The sequence below is a fragment of the Doryrhamphus excisus genome, linkage group LG2 (genome assembly GCF_037039965.1).
Source record: "Doryrhamphus excisus strain RoL-2023G ecotype Guam linkage group LG2, RoL_Dexc_Guam_v1.1, whole genome shotgun sequence".
In the NCBI taxonomy this organism is placed as follows: domain Eukaryota; kingdom Metazoa; phylum Chordata; class Actinopteri; order Syngnathiformes; family Syngnathidae; genus Doryrhamphus; species Doryrhamphus excisus.
The window spans coordinates 9760061-9775375 of NC_136358.1; the positions used below are offsets into that span (position 1 = coordinate 9760061).

The 15315-nt window shown below is 38.2% G+C and overlaps 2 protein-coding genes across 4 annotated transcripts in view; one reads left to right on the top strand and one right to left on the bottom strand.

The window, feature by feature from the left end:
• The window catches only part of rap1gds1 (RAP1, GTP-GDP dissociation stimulator 1), a 15718-nt gene extending 13407 nt beyond the window's left edge, over positions 1–2311 (top strand). For both annotated transcript variants that reach the window (XM_058066982.2, XM_058066983.2), the window contains one exon: positions 135–2311. In XM_058066982.2, the coding sequence (XP_057922965.1) occupies positions 135–262 (128 nt within the window). In that variant the 3' untranslated portion in view covers positions 263–2311. The remainder of the gene's footprint in view (positions 1–134) is intronic.
• Positions 1940–15272, bottom strand: tspan5a (tetraspanin 5a). 2 transcript variants are annotated; one of them, XM_078797376.1, is made up of 11 exons: positions 14889–15272; positions 12020–12070; positions 11199–11345; positions 10951–11121; positions 8918–9043; positions 8795–8842; positions 7910–8026; positions 5482–5543; positions 5080–5152; positions 3743–3782; positions 1940–3636 (listed from the first exon to the last, which is right to left on the bottom strand). In XM_078797376.1, exons 1-9 carry the CDS (start codon positions 14967–14969, stop codon positions 5086–5088), a joined length of 870 nt encoding a protein of 289 aa, XP_078653502.1. In that variant the 5' UTR covers positions 14970–15272; the 3' UTR covers positions 1940–3636; positions 3743–3782; positions 5080–5085. The 2 variants fall into 2 exon arrangements, with proteins under 2 accessions (XP_078653502.1, XP_057922968.1); XM_058066985.2 differs by lacking the exon at positions 5080–5152 and having other exon boundaries at positions 14889–15267.
• Positions 15273–15315: the final 43 nt, after the last annotated feature.

Sequence of the window (15315 nt, forward strand, 5' to 3'; positions counted from 1 at the left end):
CAGTCTCCTCTTGGATAAATATCAAAACCAAACACATGTCAATGCTAGCATTAGCATGGTCCACAGTCTCTACTTGACTGCCCTCAGTCTCCTCTTGGATCAATCACAAACACTGGTTTTGTTCTTCTTCCCAGAACCTCTCCACAAAGAAGTCCAGAGCCGGGCGTTTATCGATGTGGTCTCCAAGCTCCGCTCCCATGAAAACAAGACTGTGTCGCACCAGGCCTCGCTCACCGAGCAGCGGCTAACCGCCCAGAGCTAAAATGCTAGCCGGGCTCCACCCCATAGCGATGCCTGCACCCAAATCACCTTGTAACCCCCTCCCCTCCACCCCGTCGTCGTCGTCGTCGTCGTCGTGGTCGTGTGCCAAGGTACCATGTTGCATTAACTGCCAACCAGACAGACACTTTGATATTTCATGTAGATGACGATGATAACTTCATTAGGAGCTATAGGACCACCACACTGAAAGCCATAATCACAAGGTTTATTTATTAGTGTTGAAGGGTCTCTCTACTCGTGCATGCAATGCAACATAGACCGCCATAGCCGTGACGCCATCTTGGTGATTGAGGCGCCATGGATGACCTGCCTCGTTGTGTCTCCACATTAAATATGGCACTGTGCATGGTCCTTTTTGCTTTGTCGAAGCCAAACGACTGATTTATCGGGAGTTTGATTGGTCGTGTCTGCTTGGCGTATGACCTCACGTGGCAGCCGCAACACAGAGGACAGGCGTCTGCTAGGGATTCTTTTCAATATCACCTAATTCATGTCACGTTTGTCCTGGTGTGACTTTCTTTGGAGAAATACGACAGCAAAAATAGATTTTTTTTGGCAGTACAATTCCATGTCGTGCATGTCGGCCATGACAGGCCGCTATTTGAGGAAATACAAGAAATGTCGGGGACAAGATGTCGTGTTTCAGCTTAAGATAAGACCTAATTATATTTTTGTGGAATTTGAATGGCCAAAAAAAAGGCAAGATATCGTCCGTGTATGATATCCAACAGGTAAGTAAGCAACGGTCAAATACAGTAGTTTGTTTTTATCAATGGTTATTTATCAGTGACATGAGATGCATCCATAGTAATACTACCATGAAATACTATTACTCGTTGGTTGTAAATGTTCCAAATAAGAGAAAAGTTGTACATTTGCAGGATTGTAACTCGCATAGCAGATCATTAAAAATATCATAACTAGCCTTTGTTGCGTCATTTTTCAGTGTTAGGGTCCATGTGGATAAAAAGTCAAATTCACGTGAATAAAGTCATAAATTTAGGGTATATTTACATAAATAAAGTTGTAAATTAACAAGACAAAAATTTTAAATCAAATTAAATAAAGTAGAATAAAAATACAAAGTTGTAAATTAGGGGAAAAAGTCCTAAATGAGAAAAAAAGTCACATTTCAGTGAATACGTAAATGTATGAAAAAATCATGAATTGAAGTCATACATTTCTATGAATAAAGCCAAAAAATTTGGCAATTTCGCATGATTGCAGTCGTATATTTACAAGACAAAAATTGTAAATTTAATTAAAGCATTAGCAAAACATTTTATGAGAAAAAAAATTTGAAATGAAGAAAGTTGTAAATTTACATGGTTATAAATGTACGAGAAAAGTTGTACATTTGCAAAAATAAAGTCGTAAAATTGACAAGAAAAAAGGTGTAATTTTACGAGTAAAAAATAGTAATATTAGCTTTACTCAAGGCACACAAGTCCATCTTTTGCCCGTGACCACGTAGTGTTAAAAAATGTCTGAAAATCAAGTAATATGCAAAGTAATAATGTACAAGAAAAAAAAGTCATAACAAATTTTGCTTTTTTCACCAAAAAGCAAAACTGCTAGCTACCAACGGCTCCAACCATTTCACAAGATCATGAGCCCCATCACCAAAAAAAAAAACCCAAACAAACATAAAAAGAAATAATGTTTGAAAAACACATTTTATTTCCAAACCACTCAAATGTTTTTATCAATGCAACAATAAGTGACATAAATAGCATTTTTTGCGGAACATACTGATCTAGCCAAAGGTTAACAACCAAAAAAACGGTGCAAAACATAAGATACGATGCAATCTTTACATTATTTAACATTATGAACAAAAAAAAAAATACATGCGTGCCAAGTTCTATTCAAGTGTATGTAGGGGGGCCGGAGGAGGAATTGACAATGTTTCAATGAGAAATACTAAGAAATCCTTGGCTAGTCATAGTTAGCGTAATGGTAAGGGCACAGCTACATATAAACTGAATCACGTTTTAATGAAATGTTCCCATAAAAAAAATAAATAAAAATAATCAGGACACCTGTGGTTATTTACATATTTTTAATAGTTTTGTAACGTAAAGAATAAAAACAATATTAATAAGCATTTTGTCCAAATACTATTTCATTGACTTCTTTTGTGATGGGAATAAAATGTGCAATGTGGGCATGTGTGGAGGAAATAACATTTACAAACCCGCCAACGCGTACGCATTTTTGGCTTTTAAACCCTTGACCACGCTTGTAAGCTTCACTGATGCCCTGCAGACAGACCAAAATATACCGAACCTCGAGATGCGTCGACTCCTGACTTACTGCAAAGAAGCTTTAAAGTGGAAAAACTGTTCATCAGCTCATCAATTGTTTCAGACCAAAGTCGTCCTAAAATAGAAATAAAAGGTGGAAAAAGGAGAGATGAGTAGCTGTAGGCAGCTTATTCCTCCGGAAGAAGTCCTTTGTCAAGTATTTAAAAAGCCCCCTGCAACATCGCGACATAGCAGTCTGCCGTTTGACGCCCCCGCACGAACTGAAGCTCCATCGTTCCATTGAAGGATGATGGAAAACATCTCAGGTGGCATCTCCTTGTCATGCCAGTAACGTTTGAAGCCATCCGAGGCAGAAGAATGACACTCACATTCAGGGCACATTTTTACCAACATTTTGCCTTGAAGGCTGTGCGCTCCAACCGTTGATGAACAGCCTATTTCACTTTCATGCTTCATTGCTATATATTTAATAACAGATCTCATAATATTTCAACTTTTATAAATTTCTCATTTTTTTCTTATTGTGACATTCCCAACATATTTTTAGTCTTGCAAAATTACTACTCCGCCCCCATTTTTACTGTTGTTTAAAATGTGGCAAAAGCCAATAAACTGTAAATGGCCCCCACTCCCTTTCCTACAGCCTCTGAAATGGGAATGTGTTGACCGACTTTTGTAAATATGGTCTTAATCATGATTTGTGAATTTGTCAGTTACCGATTTCACGTAAACACTGAAGACCGTAGTTGGTCAGCACAACAAACGAGCATGGTGTTCAGGTTTTGTCGCTAAACTGCTGGACTGTCTAACGAGTGGGGGGAAAAAAACCACAATATTTCATCAACAATGCAATGCAGAAAAACACAACTATGCTACTTTTTTTTAATAAATGTCAATCATTACATGGAAAAACTAGCTATCAAAACATGTTACAATCGGTGTGTAGTGCATCGTGATCCATTCCGATCACCGTGAATATTTCAAGAAACATACACGTAGTGGTGTGGGTGAACAGTGGAGTCCTTCGGCCCACTTTTGACGTCCTCATGGAGGCCTCAAGACCAGCAGCCAACTTCACAAAAATACACTAAACCAAAAACAAACAAACTTGAATTACCTTTTTATGGTTATTGAAATCAACAAAAATGTACAAAGTTGTGCTATCATAGCTAAAAAATAAACAGATGGCTTACCTGTTAAATTAAAGTCCTGTTTCATCATTAGGTAAAGAAACTAGAAAAGAAAAGACAGAAATATTAGTAAACATTGCAAATCCCAACATTGAAGTCCACTATTTGACCGTCAAACTACGTAAACACAAATGCTAGTGCTAACAGAACACAACGTCCAAGCTGTAACACCCATATTAGACAATAAAATCCTGACAGAAGAGCAGTTTCACAGTGGCAGATTACTATCACTGTCCCGCTCCACTGAAATATTTAGCAGATGACTATCAGCAGATTTCTATCACTGTCCCGCTCCACCGAAAGACTTGGCAGGTGACTATCAGCAGATTACTATCACTGTCCCGCTCCACTGAAAGACTTGGCAGGTGACCATCAGCAGATTACTATCACTGTCCCGCTCCACTAAAAGACTTGGCAGGTGACTATCAGCAGATTACTATCACTGTCCCGCTCCACCGAAAGACTTGGCAGGTGACTATCAGCAGATTACTATCACTGTCCCGCTCCACTAAAAGACTAAGCAGATTACCATCTTACTGTAAATTTCCCCACTGAGGGATGAATAAAGTTATATCTAAACGAATCACTGTCCCGCTCCACTGCAAGACTTAGCAGATGACTATCAGCAGATTACTATCACTGTCCCGCTCCACTGAAATATTTAGCAGATGACTATCAGCAGATTACTATCCCTGTCCCGCTCCACTGAAAGACTTGGCAGATCATTCCTCCCCCAAGTAATACAGCTTTTTAACAAACTGAGGGACGAATAAAGGTATATCTAATCTAATCACTGTCCCGCTCCACTACAAGACTTGGCAGATGACTATCAGCAAATTACTATCACTGTCCCACTCCACTGAAATATTTAGCAGATGACTTTCATCAGATTACTATCACTGTCCTGCTCCACTGAAATATTTAACAAATGACTATCAGCAGATTACTATCTCTGTCCCGCTCCACTGAAATATTTAACAAATGACTATCAGCTGATTACTATCACTGTCCCGCTCCACTGAAAGACTAAGCAGATCATTCCTCCCCCAAGCTATGCAGTTTTTTAACACCAAAATCTGTGCTGCATTTATCTGTTCTATATTCTTATGTCTATCTTGCCTCATTTTATTTTTAAGTTTTATATAAATTTTTGCACAACTTCTCTATCTATGGCATATTAATACTTTATCGTCACAGATATTGTGATATTTCACTTCACCTCTGAACATTAGCACTGATGCTAGCGCTACCACCACTCCTACTCATGTCCAAGAGCTAAATATTACTACAACACTACAAACACCGCACGCAACCAAACCAGCAGCTAGCTACCCACGTACGGTGTCTCACACATAGTACCCTTTCTTGCTCGAGTGCGGTGGGAGTCGCCGCACACAAAGTGTAGGGGGCACCCTGATGGAGTAACGACATTATCATCAAAACTCGTTCAAATGCAAAGAATTTCGCAAAAAACTGATTCTATGTAAACGTAGCACACAACCGAAAGCGGTTTAATACAACCAGGAATAGCTCCCAAATGCCAAATTTGGATTAAAAATATCCAGCTTTAGAGATGTTCACTCATGACAAAGCATAATCAAAGCTAGCTATTCAACTATTCAACTCATCAGCAGAAAATCGACACGCTCAATTGTAATATAGCTTTAAATATGTTTAAAATGTTTAAAATATGTTAAAAATCGTTACGCTATCGTGATAAATCATGATGATGATCTTCTTACCAGCTTGCCCGCACGGCTTCGATGTCGCTCACCAGGTTTTGTGCCAAACAAATCCCAAAGATCTGCCAAATTAAACACAAGTCTGTAAATAAATGGCCCGTTAACTAAAACAACAATGAAAGCTCGGTTAGCATCTGCCCCGTTTAGCATGTTTTTTTGGTCATTTTGTAACTATAGTTTTAAATGCATGAGACATTTGTAAATGCAAACACATGACGAATGACATGACTTTTACATTCCATTTTGGGTTGATGGTGTTAAATGTCCATTTTACTGTGGCATTCATCATTTACTGTATTTATTTATATGCTAATATGCTATATATTTATATGCTTATATGTCTAACTAGAATTGTAAAACTATAAAAACATGTTTTGTGTTAACATTTTTTGGCTTTCTGGGGGAAAATCGAGTTGGTTAACACTTGTTTCGGTTAGAGTCTGACCTGACACTAACCAAGGTTCCTACTGTACTATGCAGCATAGGGGCCACATTGAAAAAATAATAAAATGAGATTTCCAGAATAAAGTCATAAATTTAAGAGAACAAGTAAAATTACAAGAAAAAAATTAATTTAGGAGAATAAAGTCTCCAGACTAAATCTGTTTTACCACAAGCACAATGGCCTGTGGCTTCAAATATTAGGAATGTTAGGGGCACACACACCGAAATGGAATTGCAAACTAAACATGAACATTTCCTGTCATTTCTACTCTGTTTCAGATAAATGAACCCGTCTTTCCATAGCATAGGCAATGACACTGATCACACACTTGGTCCTTAATTGACTTTACCCTTACTAGCCACGTATACATGGACCCAAATATTCCAATTGCTTTCGGTTTATTTGCTCACACGGAAAGAATTGAACCTTTGTATACACCTCATCCCGAAAGAAAAGTGACAATCCGAATGAACATATACAGTAAAGTCTCGTTATATCGATATTGTCGGGAGTCGGAAAAAATATTGATATAACCGGACTGTCGATATATCCGATCCTGCGCCGAACTGCATTAAAAGTGGGCAATAATGCACTCGACATTGTTCTATAGTATAGAACAGGGGTGCTCATTAAGTCGGTACTGGTCGATCGCGGCGTGACATTAAAAAATGTTGTATGCTTGTATAGAATCTATACACACGAGAGAAACCACGAACGCCAGCATGTACATATGAAAAACAGTGATTATTGCAAGCGATAAAAAGATATCTGAATACAACACAATTAAATACATGTATTTGTACGCTTGTGTCTTCGTTGGAATAGGTGTGTATGCTATGTCAGTTGGTTCTTCTGTTGCAGGCATGTGTTTGGCCAGCTATGTGGGGCGGGTTGAGCATGACCTGTGAACCAGGATGTGCGGGAATCGGTGTGTGTGCTGCTCTCTGGTGGTGGAAGTGTGAAAAATAAAGTTGACTGGAAGCAGCCGTTCGCCGTGTTCTTTTTTGGTATTGAAATCCTTAAGCAAAGATTGATTTAAGCTGCTTTTGTATCGATATAAGCAGACATCGTAGTAACCGGATTATCATAATAACCGGGTATCGTACTAACGGAACTAATTATATCATAAAAAACTAGAAATTTGCCGGGAAATGAAAATAGTATCGTAATAAGTAGTAATTCGTTATAACCAATATCGATATAACGAGACTTTACTGTAATCGGATTCACAGGGGTGGAATATTCCTTTCCCCAATCCGATTGAGGTATCTTGTACCCGCTCAAACGGAAAGTTGTCAGGGTGCGTTCATCTTCGTGGTGTTTTTCTTCTTCTGTTGTTTATTGGCGGTTGGCAAGCAGCTTTCATGTGTATTAGCGCCATCTGTGGATCAGAATCTAAACCCTTCTATACGCCATTCACAAGTCCAGTTTTATTAAAAAAGAAAATATATATCTATATAAAACATGTCCCGAGTTTAATTATAAAATGTTAGCAAGATTGAATTTGATCTTTTCCTGTTTAAGTTCTTTCAGCGCATGCTCAGATATGACGTAACACGCAGCTCCAGACATTCTTCAGTTTTAAAAATGGAGGCGAGCAATTGGCACTGGACTGCTGCGGAAAGTTTGTTTTTGATCCGAACTAAAGTTCAAGGCTGGACGGATGAAAACCTGGCAATATGGAGTTATTCCAACAAGTGGTAGAAAAACTCGGGGAAGCCGGTGCATGTAGACATGAGATTGGAATATTCCTTTCCATGTATACTATCGTTTTCGGAAATGTCATTCGGAAAGATTCCATTCAGAAAGAGGAAAAACTCCTCATGTAAACGTGGCTAGTGACTAGTTTTGGTAAAAAGGGACAAATTGCATCCCTTGTCAACTCCATGCGGGACGCCTACTTTTACTTTTTTTTTTACCTGTAATGTCTCAAATTTTAGTCACCAAGTGTCTGTAGCCGTGTTGCTAGCTAGCAATACACACCTGGAGCAAAGCAACGCCAATGAATATCCCGGCTACCAAGGTGAGGTTGTCCTGGAGCCACTTCTCAAACTGCGGCACGCAGCCTTTCACGTTGATGTGGTCCTTCTGCTCTGAGTCCTGTCCATTGGATACATTGTACATTATTTGGCAGCATCCCACACAAACACAGGATGTAAAAAAAAAAAAAAAAAAAAACGGTGGGCATACAGAATGGCACAGGAATGCAGTAATACGCTAGATTAATCTTGACAATGCATGATATGCTGTTTGCTGATAAAAATGAAAAAGTCAAATTTGATTTTGACTGAAAAAGTGTTAAAAATCACACAATTCAAATGTAAAAAATGGCGACGACAAGCTATTTATAGTATTATATGAGAATAGTCACGACAGTGTGTGGCATGCTGCACGTGGTATGCTGTTGGCCACTCGGAAAAAAACTTGACTCAAGATCTGTGGGCAAATTAACACAGTATGATGCTACAAAAATCTTGACAATGTATGATATGCTGGTTTCTGTTACAAATGAAAAAAATGAAACATTTACCAATTTTGACTCAAAATGGGTTAAAAATCACAGGGATTGATATGATATACGGCAATAGTCATGACTGTGCATGGCCTGCGGCTTGCTGTACGTACGTGGCATGCCTAATTGTCATAGTGTTCAACTCAATATCTGCAGAAAAATGATTGCAAAGTGGAACGCAGTATTGTGCTAGAATAATCTTGACAATGCATGATATACCTCTTGCCATTTAGCTATAATATCAGAATAATTTTTCATGGTCAGAGTTGTAGTATCCCAACTAGTAAATGTTGTTCTGATACAGTGCTGCTAGGCTAACGAGCTAACACTTTTGTACACAATTACAGGGTACGTACCGATTTTGCTCGTATGTCGTATCCACACTGAGTGTTTATTACGTCCTCCTACACAAAAACAGTTAGTCAGTATCACTAAAAGGCCATCGAGTTTTTGTCGCATGCAGTGGATTTTGTACTCACCGCCGGGTCCTTGGTGCAGCAGGAAAACGGAACGCCGCACTTTTCCCGACTGGGGTTTCCATCGGTGCAGTTGAAGTAGATGTTGAGGTTCCAGTCGTCGGCGCCAAAGGCACCGCAGCACTCCCACTGAAGAAGAAAAAACATGAATAATATATGAATATTCATGATGAATATTAGCTATTTGAAGATGGAAGAAAAACTGATGGGTTGTCCACACATGAATGTTCTCAGGTGGAAACGGCAAATTATTTTAAGATTTCTGGTTTCCGTCCACACGTCAACTGTGTGCTGGGTGCCCTGACACACCCTGAGAAATCTTGTATTGCCGTGTAGAAAACCATGACGTCTCCGCCCCGTCACAGGACCAGAAGAATGCACATGAAACAACAATGGCAACCTACGGAGCTGCTATTAGCATGATTGCAACAAAACCTAGCCGCCCTCTTTGGCCTACACGTGGAGCAGACGCATACACTACTACACACCTCAGATTCTTGTGTGTAAACATTTCCGTGTGTACAGTGGAAGACGACATGCCTTCTTTCTTCTTCTACACTTTTGGCGTGTCACGGGGTTCTGTCTGCGCATCTGTCCACAGCTGGTAGGTGTGCCTTACGTATGCCATCCTTTTCACCCACTCATCCAACCTGGATGTGACCTTCTTACCACCGAGTACTAACGCCACCTTGAGGGAAAATGTCATCTCAGGTTTTGAGAAGGAAGTCGTAAATGTATGACAAAAAAACTAATTTATGAGAAAAAAGACGCAAACTTGTGACAAAAAACTCATAATGTGCAAGACAAAAGTACCAGAAAAACTTGGAGTATTATGAGATTTCCAAAAAATAAACATTTATGTAAAATAATTATAATTAATACATTTATGGGGGGAAAAAATGTAATATTTTAAGAATGGAATTGTAAGTCTGAGAAAAAAACTCAATATTTAAACTAATATTTCCAGAATAACGCCATACTAAACAAACAAATAAATAAATACTTACATTATATTAGGAAAGCAGGAAGTGATCAAATGTAACAGTTACTGATTGTAAAAGTACCAGATGGAGGGGTAGGATTTAATAAGCTTTGTTTCTTCCTACTCCTTTTGGACATGTGGAACTGTGAACTGATTATGTGATGCACTCAATTGTAATCTGATGCATGTTCAAATGAAATAAAACCATTACCATACATTCACCAGACAAAACTTGTAAATGTATTCAAATAATATGAATACAATTGTAAATTATGAGGACAAAATGTCATATTTCTAGAATAGTTGTCCATTTACATGACAAAAAACTATTTTGAGAATATTTTTTCTCATAATTTATGAAAAAATAGCATAAACTTGGAAATTTATGAGAAAATTATTTGATATTTTTAGAATAAAGTCATAAGTTTGAGAAAGAATTTTTTAATATTTCCAGAATAGCCAAACATTTCCAACAAAAACATATTTCAGGAAGAAATGTCATATTATCTAGAATAGTCGTCCATTTACAAGAAAAAAAACTTGTAATATTTGGAGAATATTTTTTTCCTCGATTTATGAAAAATAGGATTAACTTGTAAATTCATGAGAAAAATGTTTGATAATTTTAGAATAAAGTTTGAGAAATATTTTTTTATATTTCCTGAATAGCCATCAATTTACAATAAAAAACATGACCGTTCCAGAATAAAATCGGAAATTTATGAGAAAAAACATATTAATATTTCCAGAATAGCCATACATACAAAAAAACAAAAAACATATTTCCAGAGTAAAGTCATAAATTTGAGAATAAAGACACAAATTTATGTGAAAAAAACGCATATTAGGTGAATAATGAAGAATAAGAAAAAAACTATAATGAGAATAACGTAGCAATTTCTGAGAAAAATCTCATTTTATTTTGTAATTGACGAGGATATTTATTATGAGTATTTTATCATATGTCATATTAGGGCAATTAAGAGGAAGAATCCAGGCTACAGGTGGGTGTTTTTAGGATCAAACATGCATGACGATGATGCGTGGCGCTTACGTATTCTTGCGTGAAATCAATGAGATTCTGCAGGTCGATGTCGTCACGGTACGCCCGGATGTTGTTGTTGATGAACAAGTTGAGCTGGTCCTTGATCCAGTCCTTGAAGACGAAGGCCAGCACCCCCGTGGTCAACTCCAGGAAGAAGATGATCCCCAGAAAGACGGAAAACTGCGGGAAAGAAAGTGAGCGGAATGTCAACACGACGTGTGTTGGGTGTTGCTCATTGAAAGCTGAGGGACACATACAAATTTGAGCAGGAAGGTGTTTTCCCGCAGCGCTCCGATGCATCCTGCAAAACCCAGGATGAACATGACCCCCCCCACCACCATGAAGAGCCACACCGGGTCCAGACCCCCCAGGTCAGTAATGGATGAAATGTTGGATAGAACCCCCTGGAAGACACAGAAACATCCAAATCAAACAATGACGACACTCAGGTTTCCTTATTATTCAGAATTGTTCATATGTTATTATGACTTTTCTTTAATGATTCACATCATTTCATGCCAGGCCTACTTCCTGTACCTAAAGGTAGCATTTTCAAACATGAAAATGGCAAAAATACAAATAGAAGGCATAACTAACACACATTATAGTGTTCTATATAAATATCATCATAATAATCATAACATTGACTACTGTTGCTTACTGTCTGTAACCCACGGCAAGCTAAACGTCAATTAGTCACTTCCTGTCCAACACCACAACAAACTTATGGAAACACACAGCAGTACAAGTCTTTCATCTTAAATAGCCTATTTACACCTATTATGTCTACTATATTGGCTAATAGCAGAGTAAACGTGACTATAGGGGTGTTATTTCATGTCTGACAGGCTCTAATAAGGTTAAAAGTTTTATTTAGAAGGTTGTAAACAATGCCATAACCATAAACATGTTGTATTTATCAAGAAGAATCCTACTTTTTGGAAAATCTTGGGTCTGGAATACATTTGCACTGGTAAACAAGGGATTTACTCAACATATATTTAGGAGAACCATCAAGTATTTCATTCATAAGACAAGCCAAATATAGATAGATGTAAATAAAAGTGATACAACTCACCTTCTCACTCCATGCCCACAATCCAATGCCAACCAAGGCCATCCCCAGCAGCTGAAAAATACACCATCATACATCACCATACACTACAATACATTATCATACACCATCATCATACATCAGTAGCATACAAGAGCTGCTATCAAGGCTGCTATTTAAGGTGGATTACAAAACCCGGAGGATGGATCACATTGACAAAAAGGTACGGGAAAAACAGGGATGAAGTGCAAAAGGTGGCTCTGAGGTTGGATAAAACGGGGCAGAAGATGGAAAAGCACGTTCAAATCCTAATGTGATTTATGTGACAGATTTGAAAAAGATATATAAAGAATTACAGGACAGTCATACCATCATCAAAAAAAGATAACAAGGAGAAAGACAAAATAATTCAGGCGGTCTACAGTCCGTGTTTTACCCACACCCGTTCTTGTTCGCGATCAATTAATCAGCGATCGTTTGACTATGAAAACATCTATCATGGCGTCCCTGCCAACATCGTCTAATTCTTCAACATCTTGTGAAGGAAAAGAGCAAAAAGTAATGAAACAGTGCCTCCTAAACAAGTATTTTATTAGCGGCAGCAAATCAAAGGATGGCACAGGTGAGTGAATCACATTGCTGTGACAATTTGAAGTGGTCACAATGAAACACCACCCATTAGATCCAATACCAAGTGCTGATTTTGCACAAGCTACAAAATCTAGCGCTTCCATTTCACCTTTGCTTCACAAATTATTGTTTGACCATTGAGCTTTTTTTTTCTGGATTAAAAACACCTTACTAGTACACAAATGTGTCTATTCAATAATGTTTCATTGTGGTGCACAACTTATAAATATCACTGCTTACTACGACTACGATGTGTAAGGTAGTATGGCATGCCATGTTAACATACATCTCCACTATTTTTTTTTAAGCACAATGTTTATTCAATCATTAATGTACTTTTTATTTATCGAGGCAAAGTGCCTAGAAGTCTCTTGGCAATCCAGATTTCCATGCAACGTCATGATCTATTTAGGAAAACAACCACAAGAAATGATAATCATTTCATCTTGTTTTGAGATTCTTATGTGATGCCACAAAAATGAGATGATATAATTATGGCAGTCTTTTCATTTTACATGGGGCAAGTTCGGGCAAGTAGTTCTCACCTTAAGGATTCACCATGGGCAAGTCATTTTTGTTTTTAACGTAGAGCCCTGTTTATATCACTATATTGACAGTTGCTATGGTACCCATTATGTCATTGTATGGTCATATCACCTTGTACTTCGTTACGTGACAATAAATAAATAAATACAAATTAATTTTAAAAAGTAAATATTTAAATTATATCAGAAAGGCAGGAAGTGAACAAATGTAACAGTTACTGATTGTAAAAGTACCAGATGGAGGGGTAGGATTTAATAAGCTTTGCTTCTTCCTACTCCTTTTGGACATGTGGAACTGTGAACTGATTATGTGATGCATTCAATTGTAATCTGATGCATGTTCAAATGAAATTAAACCATTACATCATACACCACCATACACCACCACACACCATCATAGACCACCATACATCATCATGCACCATCATACACCATCATAGATCAAAATACGTCATTATACACTGTCATACATCACCATACATAATTATACATCATCATACACTACCACATCATAATACACCATTATACATCATCATACAAAGCCATATATCATCATAGACCACCATACATCATCATGCACCACCATACATCATTATACATCATCATACATCATCATGCACCATCATACATCATCATGCACCATCATACATGATCATACACCATACATCATCATGCACCATCATACATCATCATGCACCACCATACATCATTATACATAATCATACATCATCATGCACCATCGTACATCATCATAGACCACCATACATCATTATAAATCATCATGCACCACCATATACCATTATACACCATCATACACTTCTCAGGAGGTTAACAGGGAGAATAAAGGTACTACTTGGTTTGTAAAATGTTCCAAATCTAACATGACTAGGGCTGCAACCATTATTTCAATACTTTGAGTACCCGGAGTACAAAAAAACAACAACCCAAATGTTTGTTAATTATTAAGTGGATGTATTATTGCTCTTTAACCAAGCAAAATTATGTTTCCCCCACGATTCATTCATGGACAAACTGTTGAGTAGAATACTGAATGACTAAACTATGGGATAGCTGCAACCCTAGTTGTTTTGTTGATGTTGGTGAGTCCCACCGTACGGGACAAACACCACCACACCTGGAAGTCCAAACTGCACTGCTCAGGCGGAAAAGAAGCTAAATGTATAAACGTCCACTCTCCTGAGAATCTGACCGAACCCAACGTTGACATGGCCTTGAACGCACCAGACGTGATGGAGCAGGGAAAGATACCAATCTACATCTACATGGAGGTCCGGGAGATACCAAAAGATATCAACCCTCTGCATACATGTTAAACATCATATCACCATGACAACAAGGAAATGGAGAATAAAGAAGCATGCCATTAGGAAGATTACATTCAATAACATCTGACTGTTATGACCAATACTGTTGACTAAAAGCCTATACTTTGCATTTAAAGCTAGCTCCACGTTGCGATGTCCTTGCACAGTGACCGTCAACACAAAGCTTTGCTCATGTGAAATAATGACCCCTAGATGTGTGTTTATGTTGAGTGGAAGGCTGACATTGAAGGCACCGAGCACCAAGAAGCCGATTAGCAGCTGCTAGCATCCACAGCAGGAGGATTATGAGGCATTACAAATGGTTGAAATGATATTTAAAAGCAAACGCAAACAAAATGTCGACCTTGTTAGGAGGCTCCCATCCAGTCTTACCCAAAAGAGGATGTTGAATCCAAAAATGAAGTATTTGATGCAGCAGCTGACTTCGTGGCCTTTGTACTGATTCCCCGACATGCTTAAGCATCATCGACTGGAGTGAACCGTAAAATAACGATAGGGTAAAACTACTGCTACTGGTTAGAAGAATCAAATAAAAGACGGCCTGATTCACGGGCTTTGTGGAGCAGGTTCATCCATCGTGCATCGAATATTTTTTTATCAAGGAGCGCAGTTTCCTTGCTAATTTAATGTTATGCTGATGTGATAAAATACACTTCACCGGTTATAACGGTTTTTGTTTGTTCGACGCTAAAGAAAAGAAATGCGACAGCGACACGGTATAAAGGCGGGACCAACGAGGCAGGTACTGAGCTCTGATTGGCTAGTCGAAGTCAATGACGGAAAGCGCCTTGGGACAATC

Excerpts from the sequence above, each read along its gene's own strand:
- tspan5a (XM_078797376.1), bottom strand. The coding sequence starts at position 14,969 with ATGTCGGGGAATCAGTACAAAGGCCACGAAGTCAGCTGCTGCATCAAA. Across the intron at positions 11,346-12,019 it reads TGTGGGCATGGAGTGAGAAG|GGGGTTCTATCCAACATTTC; the intron begins GTGAGTTGTATC and ends TGTGTCTTCCAG. Across the intron at positions 5,544-7,909 it reads TTGGCGTTGCTTTGCTCCAG|ATCTTTGGGATTTGTTTGGC; the intron begins GTGTGTATTGCT and ends TTAATTTGGCAG.